The sequence below is a fragment of the Bos grunniens genome, chromosome 26 (genome assembly GCF_055505025.1).
Source record: "Bos grunniens cultivar Pamir isolate PY7600 chromosome 26, Bosgru_T2T1.0, whole genome shotgun sequence".
NCBI lineage: Eukaryota > Metazoa > Chordata > Mammalia > Artiodactyla > Bovidae > Bos > Bos grunniens.
This window is the reverse complement of record NC_141190.1, coordinates 23,152,882-23,176,810: the sequence shown is the minus strand read 5'-3', so window position 1 is coordinate 23,176,810 and position 23,929 is coordinate 23,152,882. Positions and strand designations below refer to the sequence as shown.

The following is a 23,929-nucleotide window of genomic DNA, read 5'->3' as shown; positions in this document are numbered from 1 at the left end:
GATGGTGGTGGTGGTGGTGGTCAGGGGGTGGGGAGGTGGGCAGCAGCAGTGGTGAAGGAATCCTGACCATGGTTGGTAGGCTCGGCCTCTGTTCATGTGAGGGCCTACGTATCCCAGAACATGGTACCCACAAGCTCAAGAAGGAAACCAGAAAAAAAGGCCATGATGTTGGTACTAAGACATTTATTACATCATAAAAAGTCCATTGTTTTCCTGTTTTTCCATATGTACATGCTCCTGTGGGCATTCCTTTTCTCCAGTCCCACCTGCCCACACTCTATGGCGCAAATCAACTCTCCAAACTGACCAATTAATAAAAGAGGAAAAACTAGAGGTGGTGGTCCAGGGCTAGTGAGAGTGGGGCTGGGAGAGGGAAACAAAGTGCAGAGTGGTTGACTTGGCTCTCGATGCCTGACATGGGCAGGAGGGGCCCAAGGGTGGGCACTGCAGGGCTGGCACAGTGATGCCTCCCTCCCCGGAGCTGCCAGCCTGCAGGTGATACCTGAGTGTGCTCTCAGGTTGGACTCCCAGGAATGGAGAGCAGAGGAGGAAGGTCCCACAGACTAACTGTGGGTCCTAGGAGGGGCCATAAAAGTTCCATTTCCCATCCCCATCCAAAAAGCAGTGACAGCCGCTTGGGCTGGGACTGAAGAGTCTGTGGCCCCTGGGACAGCTGAGAGCGGGGCCAGGACAGCCTGCTACGAAGTACTGGTCCTGATAGCTGAGGGGCCTGCCTTAGTTGACCTCAGAGGTGGGCATGGGGTCTGTGGGGCGAGGTGTGGCCAAGAGGGGCACAGGTGAGGTGGCCTCAATGAGAGCGGGGTTGAGGATGATGGGCAGAGTCATGGGGGGCACGCCCACCTGCAGCGGGGAGGCCAAGGGCTGCAGGATCAGTGGGGACTGAGCCAGCGGAGGAGGCCCATCTGGGGTAGGGCTCAGCCTGCTGGGGCTGGACGCCACTGGTGATCCAGAAGAACTGCTGTTAGCAGGTCGGGGGCCCTCGGGCTTCTCAAAGTCTAGAGGAAAGCAAGGTGGCTGCAGTCAAACTCCCTTACAGTCTGCAGCTGGTTTACCACACTCTGCTCCTCCCCATTCCTGTGAGCAAAATGACCTCTCCCAGTCTACATAGTTGAGATTCTCTGCTTGAAACGTATTCCAGTGTCCAGTTACCTCATACCTACCCACTCCCCCCACTGTTGTACCTCCAGTCAGATTAATTTTGGTCTGCTTTTTACTAGCATCCCTGAAGGGCACCTCTGCCTCTTCATCCCAAGTTCCCAATCCAGCCTTCTTTTCTGAAGCCTGGAAATCCCAGGCAGCGAGCTCATCAGACCTGGCCCTGCAATCTCCCACAGGAAGAGCAGGTGAGCAGGATCCTATGGCTCCTTCCTTCTTCCCCTGGCTCACTGCCGGTGCTCAGCAGCAGTCATAAAGTACTCTGGGCCTCCTCTTAGGCCTTGACATCCAGCAAGCTCACTCAGAGGGACTCACCACGGGTCCCCAGCTCAGAGGGCATTTCTGGGGGAGGTGGATGGCCAGGGCTCCTAGTGTCACCAGCAGCAGGAGTCAGGTGTGCTGAGGCCAGCGGTTTGGGGGCATGAGGCTCCATGGGCACAGGGTCTGGGGATGGCAGAGAATCCAGATGGCAGCTCTCAGTGCTTTCTCTCGAGTAGAGTCTTGGCTGCCTACTAGACTTCCCACCTACCCAGGGCACAGAGAACTAATTATTAGCTCCAGACTCTCTCTGATGAAGTTGGTCGGAGCCCCCTACCCTGGATGACAGTCTGCTTGAAGAGCTCATCTCGCAGGTGGGGCAGGAAACAGTCAATGCGTTCCCAGGTGATCTCCCAGAGGGCTGAGGGGCTGCCTCCTCGGGCATCTGCACTGTGGAAAATCTCTGCTGTGTCCATCACCAGGAGCATGTTCTTCAGAGACTCTGGAATGGCCTCTGACTGCAGATGGCAGTGGGACCATGAGAATGGGAAAAGGGATATGGGGGAATATGGTAAGAAGGAGATAGCCACCAAGGGGGAAACAGCAGGTCTTCCCAGAAGGTAGGAGAGGACGCAGGCAGCAGTGTTGGGCTGAGACAGAACATACCAGTAAGTCACTGGAGCCTGCGTGCATGTACTTGTCCATGAAGTCCAGGATGGTCAGCCAGAGGGCCGCAAAGGTGGAGAGCGACAGCAGTGGAGACAGGTGCTGCAGGAAGACCTATGGCCCCCAGCCCCTTTCAGCCGAGAGGAAGGTAGGAGCCTTCTGCACCCCTCTCCATGGGTAGGAGGCAAGCCTTCTCTATCTTTCATGGGACTCCTGGATCAGAGACTCCTCTGAATTCCAAAATCCTCCTGGTTCCTGCTGAGTCTCTCTCTACAGCTGGGGGTCATAAGCACCTACACTACATCTCTGGGTCCTCCCAGGCTTCTGAAGTGGCAGGTGTGGAGAGAGTGGGTGGGTGCAGGGTGGTGACAGTACCTTAGAGAGCAGGGTGGAAGCCCTCATCCGGGTCTCCTCCATCCCACCCACATCTGCAGGGCTGATGTTCTCCAAGAGCTTGGTCAGTAGAGGAAACAGCACCTGGTGGGTAGAGTCAACATCTCTCCAGAAGGGTCAGGTGGAAGCCTTGCCCACCTGACCCTGGGTTGAGGAGGGTGGGTACAGAGCAGGAGGGAAGGTATAATCAGCTGAGGATTGACATTAGCAGCTCTTCAGGCTGCCAGGGGATCCCTGTCTTTAGGATTTGCGCTTTACCTTAAGACCAGAGGGAGGGCCTACCTTGTTAAAACAGGACTCCCATTCCAGAGCATCTAACTTCTGCAGATCATGTACCAGCAGTGCTCGCTGCAGATAGGTCAGTGCCTGCATCCTCACCTGCCGCCGGGCATCACAGCACAGGCAGGCAATGCCTGAGAACAAGAACAGGCTCAGATCCTTCAGGCATCCTGATCTCGGTACCTCCTAAGCACCAGCTCCACCTCTGCCCCTGAGGTTTACCCTGCAGTAAAGGGCACCAGCAGTGAGCCCAGAGGGTGCGTGAATCAGCTTCAATCTTCCGGCCGCCTGTCTCCAGGTGGCGCTGCTCCTCCGCCCATGAGCTGTAGATGGAGGCTGCCCTTGTGTGCAGGGTGTGCATCAGATCTAGCAACTGGGATCACAGGAGGGGCAGGACACAAATGGGGTTAGGTCTGCTGGACCCCCTCCCCAACAGCCCGCTCCCACTGTCCCTGACTGAGTCCTCAAGGGAGCCCCTAGTACTGATCGCACCACACTCCTCTCACCACTCTCTCCAACTTTGTGAGCTGGGTGTCCTAGTCCTGACCAGTGTTTTCCAAAGACAGGTATTACTCCCAGTAGCAGGGACTTGAGGTGTGTGCACTAAGAATTTAATAACACAATTACACAGTGAGAAAGGCACTTTCTTTTCACTTCTCTTTCACCCTGATGACAGATAAAGCCTCATGTTCATTAATCTCATTTTAAAAATGGCAAATCTCAGGCTCAGAGGCTTTGACAGGCAGTAGTGTATGGACAGATGTAGTAATTTTTGTTTTCAGTATTTTTCTAAAGTTATTCTATTTAAAGCAATTAGTTCTCCATTTATTTAGTGATATAAAGTCTGCTCATAAAATAAACTTTGTACGTTCTGAACAGACAACAGAATAACGAGAAAGAAACAAAAACTGGTGGCAGTGGTTCCCTCTGGTAAGGAGAACTTAGCAGCTAGGGACAGGAATGGAATGGGACTTTTATCTGTTTACCCTTTGTACCTTTTGAACTTTGTACTATGTGCATTAGAATTATTTATTTAAAAAATAAACTATAATTTTAAAATTAAGCAAATGAAGACTTACAAGTAGTCTTGGATAGGGAAACACTGGGGGTGCTAGCCGAGGACTTGGGCTGGAAAACAGGCCCTTCCTCTTAGCCCTGGCTGTCCCTGGCCCCACCAAGACTCCCGATGTCAGGTACTGGGAGAGGAGAGGAAGTAAAGGGTGCCATACTTACGTCCTGACTGACCTGTAAAGACACCGTATGGTAGCTGGCTGGCACACCTTCATCCTCATCGTCGTCACTATGCCCGCCCCTAGCGGCATGTTGGCTGGAGGTTCGAGGCCGCCGAAGCACTGAGCCTTCCTTGGATTTTTTCTTGAAGCGGTTCCCTTTGTTGTCATATTTGTGACTCTTGCCACGTTTTTCCTGGGACTTGTACCCTAAGCAGGGCCAGACCCAGGACACATTTCACATCTATGGGCATAGATGGCCTGCCTTTCCCCCTCTTTGCCCCATAATTCACATGGCTACTCCCCAACTGCCCCTTCATCAGGTGACCCACCGCCATTTAGACTGGCCTCCACAAAGATGCGGAGAGTCTTGACACAGAGCTCGAAGTTGTCAGGTGTGATGTGGGCAGCATCACGCACGATGAAGGACAGTGACTCCACACACTTGAGCAGGGACTTGGTATCATGTGGCCCGAGGTCCAGCCCCACCGTTAGGCTGTACTGATTGACCAGGGGTGAAGGACCTGGCCGGCTGGGCCCAGGCCCTGGCTTAGAGTTATCGATGTCATCTTTCCCCACCTGTTGAGTACAGAAGAGCTGAGAATCCAGGCTTGACCCTGATCATCCCCTAGATGCCCTCTCAAGGACCAGGAATCTTTTCCACAGGCCAAGGAGGGAAGACTCACCCGCTGCCCATGTGCTCACTCACCACTAACCAACCGCTGTTGACCACATCAGCATCCGTGGCCGATCGATGAATCTTGCCAGGTCTGCCATGGTCAGTGTAGACCTCTGAGTCAGAAGTGTACCCCCGGTCCAGGCTCACATCATTTTGATGGTAGGATGGGAGTTCACTATCTGACTGGGCCCCTGAGACAGCAGGGAAAGGGGCAGAGTCAGGGTGGCAATGGGGATGTTGGGATGAGGGATAATTTCAGTTATCAGAAGAAAGGTGCTGAAGCCTGGCCTCTCTTTTCTCTGGGTCTAGATTAGTTTCAGCTCTGTCACCAGAGGGCTGAAGGATGGCCTGCAGAGCTGCTCTCTTGACCAAATGGGGCAGCAGGCTAATTTGGGCTCTGGATGGCATCTAGTAGCAGCTGTTGGGGAGGGAGATGGCAGTGAGGACAGTCTCTGAGGAAACAGCCCTCAGGACAGTAGGAAGCCTGGCTCATAGCCTTTTCCATGCTTGCCTTTATGCTGTTAGTCTGTGAGTACTGGTGAGAGGCCAGTGGGCACAGGAAGCCCTGGAAGCAGATGGCAGAGCCAAGGGTATTTAATCTGATGAACACAACAACCTGTGTTTTGTTTTCCTGTCTCAGCCACTGGGGCCGTGATTGTTTATCTGCCACTGCAGATGTCCCTGGAAAAGGGCTTACCAGCATCAGGTGCGTCGGCCCTGGCTGTGGCCTGCAGGGCAGCTGGAGGCTTTACACCTGAGCCAATGCACTCCAGCAGTGTGAAGAGAGTGGCCCAGTCATCGCCTGAGTGGATATTGGCTGCGTTGGTCTTAAGGAGTTCATGGAGCCCATAGGCTACCTGGTGACTGACTCGGGACAACACGCTGGGCTTCATTAGTAACAAAATGCGCAGGGAGAGCAGTACCTGGGGCAAGAGTAGGGAGCAGGAAGTAGAAAGTGGGCACACAGTATCCTGTCTAGCCTCTTTCCCCAGCAGTCTCCTTAGGCCAATGAGGATGGTTCAGCTAAGACCCAACTTAGGGTACTCTGTGGACAGATGGCCAGGGGCGAGGGATGGGGGCAAGAAAGGGACAAGTTATAAAAGGGCAACACAAGGAGTCCTGTGGTGGTGGAACTATTCAGCATCTTCGCTAGTGGTGGAAACACAAATCTACACAAGTGATTAAATTGTGTAGAACTTAGTACACATATGAGTACAACCAAAACTGGGGAAATCTGGTAAGATTAGTAAACTATATCAATGTCAGTATCCTGGTTAGGATACTATACTATCGTTTTGCATAGTGCTACCATTGGGGAAAAATGGGGAATGTATACAGACAGCCCCCAACTTATGGTGATCTGATATAGATTTTTGGGGACTTTACAGTGGTACAAAAGCAATACACATTCAGTAGAAACCATACTTAAGAGTTTTAATTTTTTCCAGGGCTACTGATGTGCATGCAGTACAATACTCTCTTGCGATGCTGGGCAGTGTCAGGGTGCCACAGCTCCCAGTCAGACATGCCATCATAAAGGTGAACACCTGATGCACTTACAACCATTTTGTTTGCCATTTTCAGTACAGCATCTAATAAATTACCTGATATCCAATACTTTATTATAAAAGACTGCATATGAATCTATAGTTATCAATATAACTATATTGATATATAGTTATATAGATATATATAACTTTTAACTCAATATTAAAAGTTTAAGTTTTAAAAAACTGAAAAAAAGAAAAGATCAGTAACATTATGCAAAACTATAGTATTCCTTGATGGAATTCTCTAATCTTATTCAGATTTCCCCGGTTTTACTTATATGTATATTAAGTTCTACACAATTTAATTAAATTTAACTTGTGGAGGTTTGTGTTTCCACCACTAGCCAAGATGCTGAATAGTTTCAATACCACAGGATCCCTCGTGTTGTTCTTTTATAACCACACTTGCCTCTTTCTTGGGCTTCCCTGATAGCTCAGTTGGTAAAGAATCCGCCTGCAAATCCAGGAGACCCCAGTTCAATTCCTGGGTTGGGAAGATCCCCTGGAGAAGGGCTAGGTTACCCACTCCAGTATTATTGGGCTTCCCTTGTGGCTCAGCTGGTAAAGAATCCATTTGCAATGCGGGAGACCTGGGTTCGATCCCTGGGTTGGGAAGATCCCCTGGAGAAGGGAAAGGCTACCCACTTTGGTATTCTGGCCTGGAGAATTCCATGAACTCTTTCTTGCCCCGATCCTTACCCCCTGGGCATTTGTCCACAACTTCTAAAACTCTGTCAATCAAAAATGTCATATAAATGGAATTATACAGTATATAACCTTTTGGGATTGGCTTTTTTCATTTAGCATAATTCCTTGGAGAACCATCCAAGAAATTGTGTATCAATAGTCTGTTGCTTTTAGTTGCCGAATAGTATCCCATGGTATACATACACTATACTTTTATGCTGAAAACCATCTGGGCTGATTCTAGTTTTGGCTACTACAAATAAAGCTTCTGTGAACATTCATGCACAGGTTTTTATAAAAGTTAGCTTTCATTGCTCTAGGATAAGCACCCAAGAGCACAATTGCTGGACTGGGTTAAAACTGCATGTTTAGTTTGATAAGAAATGACTCTATTGTTTTACATTCCCACCAGCAATTTATGAGTGACCCACATCCTTGTCTGCATTTGGTATTATCCCTATTTTTCACTTTAGTCATTCTGAGAGGTGTGCAGTGGTATTTCACTGTGGTTTTGTGTTTCCCTGCTGGCTAATGATTTGAACATCACTTAATCTTTTTCATGTGCTTATCTGCCATCTGTGTATCTTTTTCATATATTTCACTCATTTTCTAATTTTTTTTTTTTACTGTTATGTTTTGTGTTCTTTTACATTTTAGATATTAGTCTTTTCTCAGGTATTTGATTTGAAAACAAACACTCCTTGTCTTTATATCCTTTCCACATTGGGCTCTGATAGAGTAGAATTTTTCATATTGATGAGTCTAATTTATCAGTTTTTCCTTTTATGGATTGTATTTTTGGTGTCAAGTCTAAGAACTCTTGGCCCAGCTCCCAAAGATATCCTCATGTATTTCTATCTAAAGGTTTCCGAGTTTTACATTTTACATTTAAATCTATAATTCATTTTGAGTTAACTTTTCTATAAAGTATGAGGCTTAGGTCTAGGTTCACCGCCCACCGTGGATTTCAATTGCTCCAGCAATTAAAAAGGTTATCCTTTCTATACTGAATTATTTTTGCACCTTTGTCTAAAAATTAGTTAGGTTTCTTTGTGTGGGTCTGTTTTTGGCTTGTTACATTGATTCATGTGTCTGTCCCTCCAAAAATACCACAGTGTTGATTACTGTAGCTGTATAGTAAGCCTTAGTATCAGATGGAGTGACCCTTCCCACCTTTTTTCTCAAAATGTTTTTTGGCTATTCTAGGGCCTGTGCTTTTCCATGTAAATCTTAGAATAAGCTTGTTTGTCTACAAAAAAACCTTGCTGGGATTTTCATAGGAGTTGCATTAAACAGATCAATTAACAGAGAAATGGTGTCCTCACTACACTGAATCTTTCAATCTATGCATATACTATGTCTCATTTATATGGGTCTTCTTTAATATCTTTCATCAGCATTTTGTAATTTTTAGCATACAGAGTATATACATGTTTTGTTAGGTCTATAGCTAAGTATTTGATTTCATTTGGAACACTTGAAATGGTTTCATTTTCTATATGATCATTGTTAGTATTAAAAAATGTGATTAATTTTTGTGTATTGATCTTATATCCCCTGATCTTGCAGAACTCACTTATTATTTCTATGCTGGTTGTCTTTTTATAAATTGGGCAAAGGTCCTAAGCATGAGAACTAGGAAATCAGGTACAGGGCTGGGACTGCCACAGGGCAGTAGCTGTCCAACCCTACCGAGCACAGACGCTGAGTATCAGGCTTCATGCCTGAGGCCATTCCAGACTCACTTCCAATGCCACCTGTTAAGACTCCCCCAGCCCTGTGTAGATCACTGGGCTCATGCTGCTGCTGCTGCTGCTGCTGCTAAGTCGCTTCAGTCGTGTCCGACCCTAGTGACCCCATGGGCTGCAGCCCACCAGGCCCTTCCCGTCCATGGGATTTTCCAGGCAAGAGTACTGGAGTGGGTTGCCATTGGGCTCATGCTATAGGGTATTAAATGAGCTCTCTGTTTCAGGCCATATCCATAACTAATACTGTGGTTCTACCCCTTACATAACTTCCTGCCCTCCCAGCTGCACTCTGCTTACCTGGCCACTGATCTCTTCTCTCCGGAGTAACCGAATGGCTAGGCGCAGCAGCCCCACCACTGCCCGCTCCACAAGGAAGCAGAAGTCCTGGGCCTGGACACATAGGTGGTATAGATGGTCTCGAACAGTCTGCCACACACAGCCAACACGGTCCCTGAGAAACATAAGGGATGAAGACAGTCTCAGATGAAGAGGCCAGTAGGCAATAAGCCTTCTTTTCTGACTGAAGCTAGGCCCTGCAAGGCAGGTCTAATGAGCAAGCTTCTCCTCCACTGCCTGCAGCTTCCTGTGCTTCTTGTCCCTAGAGTCCACCCTGCAAGATGACTCCAGGCTTCCATCCCTTTGGCACAAGTCCAGTATGAGGCCTGCCTAAAGACTGCCTGCTACCTGTTCTCTAGCACAATCCTCAGCAGCATTTCCAGGCAGAAAGCAGCATCCTCTTCATCATAGGTCTCTTCATCTGGTGTCACTGAGACCAGAGCCTGGAGGAGAATAATTGCAGGAAAGAAGGCATGGAGAAGAAGCCAGCCATTGGCCCAGCCCTGACAGTGACTGAGGCATATGTCCCTGTCTCCCCTCCCAGACCCAGCCCAGCCCTTTCATCCCTCTTTCCTCTTCACTCTGTACCTTCATGAGCTCCTGCAGTGACTCCAGCTGGAGGAATTTGCTTTCTGTGATCATCTTTTCTGGGTCACATTGCTAGAGGGGCACAAGGGTTAATGATAAGGACTAGAGGGAAGAGAATGTTCCCAAGAAGCTAGGAAGAGAGGGCAGAAGGAGTCAGCTCTGGTCACAAACGCTAGTGATCCTAGTCTTCAGTTCATACAGCGGTGTCTTATCTTGTACAGAAGGGTCTAGGCTTGTTCACCAGGGGTGAGCAGGGTCAGTTACCTTGATACAGTCCAAAGCCATTCTCTTGGCCTCTTGGTTTTCAGTGGATGGGCCCCGCACACTAGACTGCTCAGTACCACTTAGTGTCAGCCAGCTCACAAAGCTCAGCACTGTTGACTCTCCTCTGGAGAAAGAGGGTACAAGCTCTAGTGAGCTCTACAGTTCTAATACTCCCTCCCCAAAGTCTCTAGCCTCTGATTTGCCCTCACCGGTTTGATGGTGTCTCTTCCCGCTGTAGACAGATCTTGCCATTGGGATCCACAAAGTCTTCTACCTGGAAAATCAGGTCAAGAATAATTTCTTCTCACATGCCTTTTGCATTTCCTATTCCTCTGAGTAAAGTTTTCTGGCTTTTTTCCTGTTGCCCTCTGCCCTCCACAAGACAGGGTCCCCTCCAATTGGTGACTGGTAATGACTTCTACCAGTCTTCCTTCACAGCTATCCCCTGGCTGAAGACCTGTGGTCTTACATTTGAGGCGTTCCTGGTAAGCATGCATCAGGCCCAGTGCTATTCTCAACCATTTCTAAAAACAAACAGTACATAATCTTGGACCTCTTGCCTTGTTATTATCGATTAGTCTCCTACCAAGAATTACCTCTACCATAGCCTTGGGTAGCAGTTGGGCTCGGAAGAGTTGCAGCATGGCCTCCATGATATTCTTCCAGCCCTCTCGCAGGATGTCACCATGACGGTGGGCCAAATGGAACACCGTCTTGGCTGCAATGTGGGCTTTAGGGTTGCTTCCAAACACAGTGGGTAGGTTCTCAATAGACTGGAAAAGAAGATGAGAAGAGGCTGAGAGCCTGGCAAATGAATTGAAAGGAGATTCTCTTTGGCCTGTACCTATGGTTCCTAAGGGTCCTTCTGCTATTTCTGCTTCAATCCCCTGTAATGTTGGTGAGAAGGGCTAACCTGGCTAAGGCCTTCTCCACTATTGTGTCTCCTCTCTCATCCCCATTATATGAGGTAATGCTATTCTCATCACAGGGATGTCAGACAGAAATGGCCTAAGCTCTTCTGTAGTCTGGCTGAGTGAGAGAATATGCTGAAGGGAATCAGCTCCACAGATAAGGGTAGATCTATGGCCAAGGGAGAGGTCTTCCTTTGGAATGCCAAGAACACAGTTCCTATCGCTGCTCACCTCACTGCTGAGAGCTGTGAATTTGCATAGAGAGATGATGAGATTGTCAAACACATCACTGAGGCCATAGTGGGCGGAGATCATGGCGCACTTCCTGTAATGTCACATACCAGATACAGTCACTGAGAGGCCAGGCAGCCTTTCCAAGTCCTCAAGGAGGCTTGCTTGGGATTCTTCCCTAATCAGTCTCAGGAAGAAACCTTTTACTCTTGAGTCTGTTTAATACTGAGCTTTCCCAAGCTTCAGTCTCCCTCCAAAAACTCAGGAGGAACCCCATTCTAAGGACAATAAGAGTAGGAGTCAGAGAGGCATGGAGGCAATCATGTTAACTCGGAGAGGTGGAAGAAGATTAAGACCAAAGTCAAATCCTGGCTACCTGAAGCCTGAGATGGCTTTTTGGATGATTGTCTCCTCAAGGCTTTTGTCGAAGACATAAGAGAGAGCAGCAATAGTGGGGCCCCAGGTCATGGTGAAGAGGTCAAGATCATAGCTGCCAGCAGGCACACGTAGGAATATGCCCTCTGGGGTGGCACCACGATGAAGCAGCACATTCCACACATAATTCTCCCGGACCAAGCCTGTCTGCTCCTCAGGCATCACAATTTCCTCATTCCTGTCAGGAGGTAACAAAAAGAGTAGGTGCACTGCTCTGAACTGACTGGTCACAACCTAGGAAAAGGGGCTTTGCCCAGAACTGGCACTTCCACCAATGAGAGGTCATCAAAACTGCAGCTTAGTGGTCTGCTTTCCTGCCCACCAGTGGCACCAGGGAGAAAGAAAGGAAGCATCCCATAATCTCCAAGCCCTGTCTCTAAGTGGCCCTTTAGTTCTATAGTAAGATCTCATATTCTTTCTGAGTATGAGAGAATGAACAATTCTTTTTCTGGTTTATAGTAAAAATCTAAGTGTCCCAAACTTCACCCTCTAGCACTCATTTTGGGTTCTCTACTACCCCCATCCTAACGCATTTTGTGAGCTAGACAGGAAAATCTAGCTGCTGTGGATTCAGAAAACAGGGCAATGATGCCCCCTCCACTCAGCAGAGGCAGTTTGAATCCTGGCTCAGGGTTCTTCAGTTATAGTACTGTTCAGCTTCTTTAAGAAATAAATGAGTTGGAGGAGATGGGGCTGCCCAGCTAAAGTACGAAGCTAAATCCAGGGCATGTGAGTCACTGCAGACTGATATGATGCCAACATTTGGAAAAGGAAGCAGTGTGCTTCTCCTTAGCAGAGATGTTACAGCATTCTCTACACATACTCACTTGATGGCATGGTACATGTCCTCCAGGATGTCTTGTTCAAAGTCCTTGCCTCCATTCACACCTTTTAGATTTTTGCGAAACTCCTAGAGACAGGGCAGTAAGATTTACCCTACCATGTGTCAATGCTGAAGCCCCACTCAAGGAACTCCTGGGTCTATGGTAAATAGGACTTAGGAAACAGTAAGTAGAAGAATCCACTTCCCTACCCCAGTTCCTCTTCTGTACTGCCCAGCCCTCCCTGACTCCCTTGGACAGAACTGTGTCCACTGTGCCCAATGGAAATCCCACATCCTTCCTGCTACCTCCAAAGCTGTGCTGGAACTGCTCTGCCACGGCTGGGATTCAATCTTACCTCTAGGGTCATGGGCGCATTCTGTTTGCGAACATTGTGGTTGTGCTGGTCAGTATTAAGCATGATGACAGCATAGGCCAGGGCAAAGCAGGCATCGCTATTGGCAAATGGGGAGCCATTACAATTCTGAAAAAGCAAAGACCCCGCCTATGTCAATGCTCTTCTCTGGCCAATCAAACCCTCACTGCCAACCTACTGGTCAATGCTGAGACAGAGGGAAGGTACCAGTCAGAAAATGACCCATCTCTTGCCAACTCCTTGATGGAAGTTGGCATCCCCTCTATGGGAAAAAGCTCATTGATGTTCTTCTCAGCCTTCTTAGGAGACAGAAACTGGGTCTTTCAGTTGAAGCCACAGAAACCCTTAGTCAAATTAATTTGGGATGCTGGAGTCAGCCCCTGCCACTCAAACTCACCCTCCAATGTTCTGTGAATGCCTCTAGCAACCTCTGGATGACCGGTGCTTCCCCGGGCAAGCGGAAGGCTTCCAGGTAGAGCCGGAGAGCTTCATCTAATCGCAGACCCTGAAAGCTGAAAGTGCTACAGGGAAAGAAAGAAGGATGAAAGACTTAAGATATAATAAGTTGCAAATGTTGGGTTATCTATAGCTATAGTTCCCCTAAGCTTCTCCTATTGGAACAGAAGCTGAAGGCTTTGGCAAAGGGGAGGTATATTCTGGACATCTCTAACAGTGAGTTGGTTAGTACTTTTCACATCAGTGTGCTCCTGCCTAGAAATTTCATTCTGGAACCCAGAACCTGCTCTGTGCTCAGGAACCCTGCTCCACCCCTTTGCAATGTTCTCTGTATAGAATGGATTGGCCCCTTCAGCTTTCTTGCTGGAGACTCTTTTAAACTCAACAGATATAAATCTTGGGAAGAGGAAAAGCGTGTGACCTGGGTTACCAGCAGGAACTGACTGGTACTGTTTTGAACTGTCTGTCCCCCAACTACATCCCACGTTTCTTATAGTTTCCTCACCTCACAAAGCTCTCCAGCAGGTCAATGTTTTTGCGGTCACTCACAAACTCTCCAATCATTTTCTTGTCCAGTCGAGGGTTCTCTCGCAGCCACTGGGCTACCTCTGTGTTATCCATTGGGATGGTAAGGAGACCTTTCTCCTGCAAAAACTGGATCCCCTTCTTTGGTTTCTGGTTGAACTGCTCTGTGCCAGTGATCAGCAGCTGCAGGAGAAAGATAGGAGGTGTCAAAAGCTGCTCTGCCCCTAAAGCAGACAAGACCAGGCCTCCATCAGGGTCCACAGCTGGTCACCTAATGGGTTCCTAGGACACGGCTCACTCCAGAACTAAGGCTGAATCATATTGACCCTTAGATTTCCCCAATCCCCATTGTTTATGTAGAACTGGCTGAGGAATTCCTTCTCACTCCTTTTCTGAGTACTAAAAATGCATAGCACTCTCCTCCAACCTGAGAATCAGGGGGAAAAAGTAGAAGAAAGAGACTAGAGAAGGTTTTCTTTTCAGTTTTACAGCCATCCCTAGTATTTGTTTACAGACTAGCTGATTCTAGTCTTTCTTTACAGATTCCCCTTCTTTCTTTGGTTTCCTAGCTCTTAAGGCCCTGGAGTTTGAAAGACAAGGCGAACTAACTGTGACGATACCTTTTTGACTGTCTATCCACAGTTCTGCAATCAAGGGCACATGTAAACCAAAGTCATATAGGCTGGCCTTAAGATGAAGAAGGGTTAAATAGGTTTTCTTTGTATTAAGAAAACCACAAAGCACAGTTATTTGAACTTTACTAAAAGCACCAGAATAAATGTCAATACCCTTTTATTGCCAATGATCACCCCAGAGCTCCAGATGACCAATAACCTTCAGTGACCCACAGGATACCAGTTCCCAGGACTCCTGTCACCACAAGTAACACTTGACTCTCAGTGAGGGAAGCATTTGCCCAGGAGCACACAAAAGGTGGTCCTGATTACATGGCTTAGGAGTAATGAAGGGCTTCAAAGGAGACTGGGGGACTGCTGAAGTCCCAACAAGCACAAAAATTAGCCATAGGAAACTGTTCAGTGAGCTGAAACTCTCCCTTGTTCTCTGAGACGGAACCCCACAGAGAACACCCAGTCAGAGCGGGTAGAGGTTGAGCTCTGGGGATATCTATATGTACCTTCTTTTTGTTTTTAATTTCAATCAACTCCCGTGGATCTGGCAGGAGACAGGAAAATCGAGGTGGCTTCCGGGTAAACTTTTTGTCAGCTAGGAATGGGAGGGAAAGAGTGAAACACCAGTAAGACCTCTTTTACCAGGATAATGACTTTTAGAAGGATCCTGATATACCCTCTAGTGAAAACAAGGATGCCTCAGAAAGTTTCTTGTGCTCATCAGTCTTTCACATCCCTAGAAGTTCTGTTTGCTAGGGCTCCCAATGTTCTCCTTCCTCTCTCTGGGTCTGAAGCCAAGGTTAGCGGCCAAGTTCATTTGGGTACTGCCCTCAGGGGTTTCTGCAACCGTCCCCTCTGTTCTCCAACAGGTCTTCAAGCTGAGGGGGCTGAGGAAGATGGACATCCAGTACATACCCCCGGAGTCACCAGCTTCCTCCAGATCACTGCATCCTGGTTTCCCATGTTCTGCTGGCAGCCGCCCTCCACCTGGCAGATTCAGGCCTGCGATGTCTGGGGCCATGCCTGTAGCCTTCCCATCACTGGCTGCTCTCTCAGCTGGTTAAGAGAGAAGAAGCTAAGTGAAGACTGTACTGTAGGTACTGTAGGAAGTCAAGCAGTGCTTCAGGACAATCGAGTCTCAGGCAAAAGAGATCTGCAAGTTCCCACATAGGTCACCAACCCTGACAGGATAAACTCAAGCCCAAATAAGTATTCACTATCCCACATTAGTCAAGCATTAGATTCTATAGTTTAATAAATAGATTACTGAGTCACTTTCCTTGATCTTCTGCACCTCAATCTCAAGGAAAAGTTAGAGAAGATTAATTAGATTTGAGGCAGTTACTGGGAGTAGGAAAAGGAAAGTAGGAAAAGGTCCTATATATCATTTAATCTAAATTCTCTTTTCTCCCCATAAAGAAATAACAATTCGGTAAAAAAGACAAAGTACGGAAGAAGAGAAAGGGAGAAGTCCATGAGTCTGTTAATGTGCCAGTCTGGTCTATGATTCACATCACCAAATCTTAGAAACACAGAATTAGGAGTACTTCAGAGGAAGTAAGGAAAATGTAGGAGAAAGGATTCAGTGAGTAGAGAAGGGATAAACATAGACTCCTGGGATTCTCAAAGAAAAGAAATTCCTCTCACTACTGTTGGCTTCTCGAGTGCCATCTACTGCCTCATAGCCAGGTCTGGCTGCCTCTTTCCTTTCTTGCTGGATAAGGTTGTTGAGGACTTTGGCCTGGCAGTGGGCCTCAGTGCTGTCAATCACTGTCAATAGGGCATCGAGAGACAGCAGATGTGTTGTATAGAGCTGACCAGACACAGGGAAGGCATTCTGGAAAGTAAACAGATCCAGTAGACTTGAGGTTAGAATACTTCTCAAAAAATCCTAAAACTGCCCGTAACTTTTACATTGCTTTGAGAAAATGCCCTTCCTTTTGTTCCCCAACTTTCAAGTGTTTCATTCCCTATATGTACTATCCTCACTACCACCAGAGAGATTTCCTTAATTTTCTTTCTAGAGACCAGTAACAATGCTCAGCACCTTGGACAGCAGCTTGGTGAGCTCTTCAAAGAGGTTGGAGCAGTAGTAGTCACAATCATAGTTGATATAGAGCTCGGTGACAAAGCTGGGGATGTGCCAGAGCTGCACAATAGCCTCCAGTGCCATCTCCTTCATCTCATAAGGCATCTTCGGGTTCTCCACAGTGATGATCTCCATGAGCTTTTTGATGTACATCTGACAATAATCCAGTAATTGCCATTTGGATGGGGAAAGGGTTCAAGATAAGAAGAGGCAAATTAGACAGGAAGCAAATGCTAGCCAGGAAGCATGCATTAAGAGACAACGGTATTCCATACCTAAAGACATTCCTCTCTTTGCCCTTCATGATGGAGTGGGCTGGTTCTCTACCTCGTGCCTGATCCAAAACAAGTTGCCTATTGCCCTTTTTGTGCTCTGTGAGCCTGATCTGCTCCTATTCAGGGTTCCTTTTTGCAATTTTCTGGTGAATTCAGCTTGATCTGCCTGCTTGTGTTGCAAAAGAACTATAGGCAAAAGAGTTGTACCCACTCACAGGGAGGTTACTTGCCCGTTCTACGTTTGGGTTCTCCTATTTTAAAGCCAGGCAGATTTCTCTGGGCTCCTTTTAATTTGACCATGAGGGAGGTTAGCCAGTGAACCAAACTATGGAGGCTAAAAGCACTCTCCTCAGATGCCACTAAATCCCACCCCTGCAGCATGACAAACCTGATCCAAATGAAGGTGTCATACATCTTCCTATTTTTTTTTCCTTCTTTTTTCCAAGTTCAAGAAACTCACCTCTAATTGGAACTTGAGATGCTCCCTCATGCTCTCAAAGAGTAGGAAGCATACCCGAAGGGAAGCAGCATAAAGGTTCAGTCGCTCTACGCTGAGTAGCTGGAGATCACAGTAGGACAGGCCATTAGGTTTCTGAACCTGACTTTGGCTCAACCAAGAGAAGAGCAGGAGAGCAAACTGTGGGAAGTTGCCACCAAGGGAACTCTATATCTGTGCTCTGAGGGAACTCTGTATCCAGCCATTCCTATGTTTCCCCTTGGTTGCCAGCATCCCCGGGGAATTAACGGAGGCCTCTTGACTATCATTAGTGGTCAGTCGGAGAAGGCAATGGCACCCCACTCCAATACTCTTGCCTGGAAAATCCCATGCATGGAGGAGCCTGATAGGCTGCAGTCCATGGGGTTGCTAAGAGTCGGACACGACTGAGCGACTTCCCTTCCACTTTTCACTTTCATGCATTGGAGAAGGAAATGGCAACCCACTCCAGCGTTCTTGCCTGGAGAATCCCAGGGACGGGGGAGCCTGGTGGGCTGCCGTCTATGGGGTCGCACAGAGTCGGACACGACTGAAGCGACTTAGCAGCAGCAGCAGCAGCGGTCAGTAGGGGAGGTAGGTTCTTTCCTGGGTCCTATACTCTTCACACGAATCAGCCAAACCTCCCTGTGTCCCTGGCCCTTAAGAGACCCTGAAAAAAAGCCAGGGGCTTGGCGCCCCTCTAGAAATCCAGTCTTACCTGGAATAAGTGGCGGCACATCTCATCCTTGATGAGGCCCAAGAGGGTTTGGCACTGGGCTATGGGGGCAGACTCAAGAGCCACTGTGAGCAGATGCAGTCCCATGTGGATCATAACCTCGGAGTTGTGGCGGTCATGTGGGTTGGTGAGGGAGATGAGAAAGCGGAAGAGCTCACGGATGCAGGGAAGACCATACGGGACCAAAGCTGTGCCTGGGAAAGGCCAGGAGGGAAGTGGGATTGCTAAGAAACTGGCTCAATCACAGGACTAACCTGCCCTGTATTATACAGAATATTTCAGATAAGTGATTCTCTTCTGGAAAAAAAAAAAATTTTTTTTTCTAGGGCAGTAGGGAGACTAGTCTCACTTATTGAAGGGAATCAGAATTGATGATCCCACCTTTCTGTTAGAAGTCTCAAGCTTCTATTCTTCCCTTTCACTTCCTATTGTTAACCAAACTCCCTCTCTGTGTAAGCTAGGGAAGGGCTCCATCCAACAGTCCTCTGGCTTGATTCCATTTCCTCACTAGAAAATAGCCTAGGAGATTGCTAGAAGACCCCCTGGATCTAGGATGGTTTAGGGTCAGACAGCTTAGTGAGTTGGATAGGGGAAAAGCCTGTCTGAGAGTACTCACCTTCTTTCTGAGAGGACTGTGTAAAGCGCACGCCCCGGGGATTGACGTAATCCATGTCGTGGACAGAGGCGGAGTCAGAGTGGTCAGCAGGGGATGAACACTCCTCTAACACTTCAGGGATGGATTCCACAGATGTTGATTGGGCCTTTTCCACATGGGCCCCTTCCTGCTATGACCAGTTATGGGGAGGATATAGGAAAAAGGATGAGGCAAGAGCAACTTGGAACTTATTTCCCTTAAGTCTCTGTCCTCCAAGTGTCTCTAATGGACTGTGGGTACAGTGCCAGCTCAGTGGGCTATGAATCACTGCAAGATGGTTTAGGGAAGGAGTATGACGAAGGACTCAGAAAACATCACCTGAGGCAACACTGACCTATGGTGACTAGAACCCCATACCAACAGAGGACCTCAGGGGCTTGGGATTTAGATCATTAACATCCAGAAAAAGCCATGGCCAGCATCCTCACCTTTGCCAAGTACTGCCTGTATGCGTAACTTGAAAATCCCGGGAGCTACCCACCACAGTGAGTCATGCTATGTATTCTTCCTAGGCAGCACAGCTAATTCTAGGAAACAGGGAAGAACCCCCACTGCCCCAACCTTCTTGTGAACCAAGGCCTGGATAAAGGAGCCAAGGGATCAAGCCAATTCCCACAGCAGAAGACTGCACAGGGATCTTTAGAATCAAAGCCATACCTGTGGCTCAGGTTGCTCGGGAACCCCCAGCTCACTGCTGCCAGACTCTGCAACTGTGCTGTACCCTGGAGAGCCAGGCTGCTCCAGGTCAGTGAGGTCCTCTTTGGAGGTGGTCTGGGAAGAGAACTCCAGACCACTGTCAGTAGAGGGGCTGACCACTGCTGAGGCAGTTTCTGAACTTGCAGAGGAGATGGGAGTGGGTACATCAATGAAGGGCATGCCACCTGCCAAATAAAGTAAGTAAAGCTTAAAGAAAAGAGACTCTGGGAAACACCTACCCTCCATGGTACCGTTTGTTTGCTTGTTTTTGCCTAGACTGCATATGCTGGTCTCTAAAGTAGTCATAGTCCCACTGGAAGGAGAACAACCTTAAGTCACTGCAGAATTGCTAAATGGTCACAGTGTGACCTGACCTGGAATTTTTCCTTTTTGCTCTCTGCAGAAGGACCAAAGTGCCTCAGTTAGTTGGTCTTCACTGACACAATTCCTGAGAGAGATAGGAGCTTTTCTTCTACCTATTCCAATCAGAAGAAGCAGCTCAAGGTACTCACCACTGAGGTTAGAGGATAAGGTGGTTCCACTGGAGGTGGGCTGCTCTGAACCTGGTATGACTTTGGTCATATGGCGTGGGGCCCGGGGAGATCTCTTCTGTTTCTTCCACTTAGATGAATCACTCATGCCTCCTGCTCTCATTTTCAGCTGGAAATATCATACCTCATTAGCCCTGATATTCAAATTAGGATTCTATCCCTAGAAATCTCCCTTCTTTAGTTCTACTGGTCCCTAGAAAATAGCCTATACACCACATCTGTACCCAAGTAACAATTGAGACCATCAGAGCACAGTCCTAGTCCTCTAGCTGGCCTTCTACATTTGCCACTTTAAAGGTCAGCCTGGGAGCCTCCAAGTGCAAGGTGACATTCTGTTTTTAGGCTGGTCATTGCTAAGGTCAATCCTCACACATCACTCTGCTTCCTTGAATCCCAGGTGGCCATCCTGAGCCCTGTAGATGGTGCCCGACCCTTGTGCAGAAAGGGTAAGGGCAGGGGTCCTTTGCCAGAAGCTTCAGATCTACAGGCCCTGGATCCCTGGCCTTTCCTCCTCAACTACCTGCATAGAAGCCTTTGACTCCTAGTTCTTACCCAGCTATGAGAGCCTACTTCTTCCCAGCCAAATGCTTAGCTTTCCTATTACTTCATGAACTGGGCCTAGATCCTAACCACATCCCTCATGCTTGATTGTCTACATCAAACAGGTCAAAGGTTCATTCCTTGGAATTATGGAAGGAGTGGTATCCCAGCTGACTTGTGGAGTTAAGGATGAAAGGTCATGTCAGGCTGCTGCTCTGGTACTCCCAATTTCAGTATATAAATGAGCCCTCCTGTCCTTTTCACTGTTGGGTCTTTCTAGAAGCAACTTTATGCTTTCAGATGCTAAGACTACTGGTTTCTTAGACTCTTGCTCTATTCCATTTCCCTCTCTCTTGCTATATTTCTATCCCTCCTATAGCTTCTTTTTAGTCACAAAGGAAAACTTTTATCACCTGTTGACTACTTTAGGGTATAAATTTTCATGCATTTTTTTCTACCCTAAGTTCACAGCTACTTTGTTTAGGCTCATTTCATTTTCTTAATCCTGATGCCTTCTCAGTTATGGTTTGAATCCAATCCCACTTCAGTTCTATCAAACTATTCCTAGACTGATGGACCATTCCTGGGATGGGCAATAAAAATTCTCTTCTAGGAACCATTAGCATGACTCTAAAAGAGAGTAGAAACAATTTTTCTCCCTGCCTCTTTCTAAAGGCTGAATATACCCATGTTATCCTTGGCCTATTCAATTCCTTCTGCTATCTGAGGGATAGGCCCCCCTTCTTCCCCCAAGCCCTCCAGAATTTGGCTAACCTTTGATGTTTTGCTTAGAAAGCACGTTATTTTTTCCCTCCCTACCCATATCTCCACCCATAAAGGAGAGAGGCCCAACAGCTGAGCCCCACTTCCAGCTCTTAGTAACATAGCAACAGCCTAGCATTGGATTTACACTTTTTGTCCCTGCATCTCCTAAATGCCAGCAGTCATATGCCTAGAATAGAGCTTCAAGTGCTCTGAGTACTGCGGTTCCTGTGGTAAGCAGGAACCAGGATGCTCCCTCCGGGAACCACTGAAGCTCATCTGGGTCAAGTCCATGGCAAAAGAAAGTTCTGGAGGTAAGAATCAGTCAAACATACAGATAGGCCAGAAGTCCAAGAGATCAATGAGGGAAAACAGGAAGCTCCTGGCTTAAACTGGAAACTGTCACTGAGCTCCAAAAAACACTCACATCTGGGCTGACTTGTGTGAGATATCTTTTCTCTCCAGGTGGCTCCCCAATTTCAGGAATTCCAGGTAGTCCCACTTTCACTGAGAAGCTAGTCACTGAAATTCCTTCCCACACTAGGATCATATCACTGTCTCCTTCTCCATCCTCTGCAGAGGCAGCTTTAACCTGATCATTTCAATGAGCGTTCTCTGCCTCTTGGCTGGAGTAAGAATTGAGAGGCTGCCAGTTCTTACAAGTGTCTCAGTCCTTTAAAAGTATAGCTGTGCTCCCTGTTCTAAGATCCTAAAGTGGGGGCTGGGGTGAACAGTTCATGAAACTCTTCATCACCTTTTCCATATAATTTTACTTCCAACGGACAATACAAGCTTTATTTAAAAACAGGGGGCAGGTTCCAGCTTAATAAGCATGGCAAAACACAGGGTAGCCACTGAAGAGAGCTGCAACTTGAGACTAGGCAAGCACACAAATGAAACTTTGAGACGAAGCATGCAGCGAGAACACAGGCCTGCGGACTGCCAAGTGCACACACAGTCCATCTTCAGTGACCTCAATGTCCACAGCTACACCTCTAGCATGCACACTCTTGGGATAGCTTAGATAGCCCATACTGCCTTCTTTCCTTCTCCTTCCTAAAGCAGGGATACGGGGATTACAGTAATCTTTAGCTTGCACCTCTTCTAAGTTCCCCTACTTCTCAAGGACAGAGGGTCCCCTGGCAGATTACAAAGTATTTCCAGTGTCCTGGGCTAACCTGGGACCTGGCTCCTTTTCATCCATCTAGAGTCCTAAATTTTAGAATGACTCCTTTAATAGTAACCAAGAAGAAAAAGACCTCAACCAGACAGACTACCCTTTCCCTCAAAACCAAGTTCAATTATCCAGCTAGAATCAAGGACTACGCTTAAGCTTTTTAATGCCAGCTCTGAGACAGAGAGAGAGTAGAAAAGTGAAGGGTCTTATTTGACGGTCCCTCATAGTTCCCCTAGAAATGGTAGATATTAGGCCTCCTCACAAGATGGCAGCAGGACCCAGGCTCTCTATCTAGGTTCACTACACAATGTGTTACCAGTTCAAGGCTTCCTTCTGCCTCCAGGCAGCCAGATGCCCCATGAAAATTCCCAACACTGCAAAGTTACAAACCCATGCAGCTCTTCCAAAGCTATGAGGTATTACTAGGGAGGGGTAAATTGTGCTCTACACAGAGGACATGGGACCCAGATGTTACATATAAAAAATAAACATTTAAATAAATAAATTAATTAAAAGGGGGTAAGGAGAGGGAGAGGGAGAGAGACCTTGAGGTTCTTAAAGAGTAGTACCCTCTCTAACTGGTTCAGGGCTTTGGTCTGCTCCCCACTACTTAGCTCCAGTTTGTTGAGGAGACATGGAGAAATCTGTGAAAGACAGGCAAACGAACGATTTAAACAGAGTGAAATAAACTCAGACACAAGCCAACAGGGCACAGGGCAGGAATGGGGATGGATGGCAGGGGAAATGGGAAGGTCAGGTTCATGCACCAAATAGCCCAGGGTCAGCTTCAAGGGCAGAAGCTCGTAGGGCTGCAAGCAGAATCCTCATCAGAGGCCTGTGAAGTCCAGGGCTTCAGTTTAAGATAGAAAGAGGCCATTCTTCTGAACACCATTCTTCTCCTAGCAGTTTGAGAACCTTCTGGTCTGGAGTCAGACTTGATTTATCTTGTCAGAGGCTAGCCCAAGCATAAGCCCAGTCTAATCCAGTATCAGGGGATTTTAGGTATAGCCTCTCTAGGCCTCCTACCTGCTGACAAGACTGGGCCCTGAGGGGATGGCAGGACTTTCACCTTTATCAGCATACATTTTTTGCCCAGCCTGATGGGCCTCACCCAGTTTCCATGAAGGACTGGCTCACTAGCTTATATGGTGGGTCAACAAAGATAGGCTAGAAAGGAAAGGCTGGGGAAGGAGAGGTACTTGGGAAAGAGGTACCTGGAAAATTTCTTGGTAAATGAGTGATAACTATTTCTAGATTCCAAGCAAACCTGTCTAGGCAAAAGCATACTTTTGCTAAGCAAGGGTATCCAGGAAAATCCCAATAGCACAGAAGCTGGGAGATTGAAGTCTGGGTGAGGGATAGCAGATCATACCTTTTTCATGTTGGTCCCCATATAGTTCTTGGGTTCTTCTTTAAACTGAGGTAACCTGTAAGATAAGAAAATCCCATGGACTGTAATTAGGGATAACAACAAATATTCCCCTTCATTTCAGCCACAGCCCAAAGACGCTCTAGGTCAGAGTCTCTTAGGAAAAGCTAGAAAAAGAAACAGGCTCATTTCACCCTTTTCAGAGCTTCATCGAAGGGCCACAGAAATTGAGGAACACGGAACACAGACACGTTCTAAAAAAGAAGGTAGATGTCATGAGGGAAAGGTGACTAAGTATCCCTGGAGTGCAAAGGCTCTTTTCATCTTTAAACTGATACTCTCCTGCTTGTATTCACCTGGCAGATAT

The 23,929-nt window shown here is 47.5% G+C and overlaps 1 protein-coding gene across 16 annotated transcripts in view; it reads right to left on the bottom strand.

The window, feature by feature from the left end:
- Positions 1-166: 166 nt before the first annotated feature.
- GBF1 (golgi brefeldin A resistant guanine nucleotide exchange factor 1) overlaps positions 167-23,929 on the bottom strand; it is a 123,825-nt gene continuing 100,062 nt past the window's right edge. For 5 of the 16 annotated variants that reach the window (XM_086377412.1, XM_086377424.1, XM_086377416.1 and 2 more), the window contains 33 exons: positions 23,566-23,620; positions 19,676-19,823; positions 19,125-19,348; positions 18,429-18,597; positions 17,795-18,006; positions 17,062-17,160; positions 16,285-16,479; positions 15,885-16,074; positions 15,153-15,293; positions 14,744-14,832; positions 13,589-13,791; positions 13,025-13,148; positions 12,610-12,735; positions 12,258-12,340; positions 11,372-11,608; positions 10,996-11,089; positions 10,450-10,626; positions 10,063-10,127; positions 9,854-9,977; positions 9,590-9,661; positions 9,350-9,444; positions 8,963-9,116; positions 5,378-5,603; positions 4,711-4,871; positions 4,334-4,580; positions 4,006-4,211; positions 2,995-3,145; positions 2,776-2,906; positions 2,476-2,577; positions 2,101-2,214; positions 1,772-1,952; positions 1,492-1,620; positions 167-1,016 (listed from right to left, as the gene is read on the bottom strand). In XM_086377412.1, coding sequence (XP_086233538.1) covers positions 736-1,016; positions 1,492-1,620; positions 1,772-1,952; positions 2,101-2,214; positions 2,476-2,577; positions 2,776-2,906; positions 2,995-3,145; positions 4,006-4,211; positions 4,334-4,580; positions 4,711-4,871; positions 5,378-5,603; positions 8,963-9,116; positions 9,350-9,444; positions 9,590-9,661; positions 9,854-9,977; positions 10,063-10,127; positions 10,450-10,626; positions 10,996-11,089; positions 11,372-11,608; positions 12,258-12,340; positions 12,610-12,735; positions 13,025-13,148; positions 13,589-13,791; positions 14,744-14,832; positions 15,153-15,293; positions 15,885-16,074; positions 16,285-16,479; positions 17,062-17,160; positions 17,795-18,006; positions 18,429-18,597; positions 19,125-19,348; positions 19,676-19,823; positions 23,566-23,620 — 5,005 coding nt within the window. In that variant the 3' untranslated portion in view covers positions 167-735. Of the gene's footprint in view, positions 1,017-1,491; positions 1,621-1,771; positions 1,953-2,100; positions 2,215-2,475; positions 2,578-2,775; positions 2,907-2,994; positions 3,146-4,005; positions 4,212-4,333; positions 4,581-4,710; positions 4,872-5,377; positions 5,604-8,962; positions 9,117-9,349; positions 9,445-9,589; positions 9,662-9,853; positions 9,978-10,062; positions 10,128-10,449; positions 10,627-10,995; positions 11,090-11,371; positions 11,609-12,257; positions 12,341-12,609; positions 12,736-13,024; positions 13,149-13,588; positions 13,792-14,743; positions 14,833-15,152; positions 15,294-15,884; positions 16,075-16,284; positions 16,480-17,061; positions 17,161-17,794; positions 18,007-18,428; positions 18,598-19,124; positions 19,349-19,675; positions 19,824-22,738; positions 22,838-23,565; positions 23,621-23,929 lie in introns of all 16 variants that reach the window. The other 11 variants (XM_086377413.1, XM_086377418.1, XM_086377419.1 and 8 more) reach the window with 4 other exon arrangements.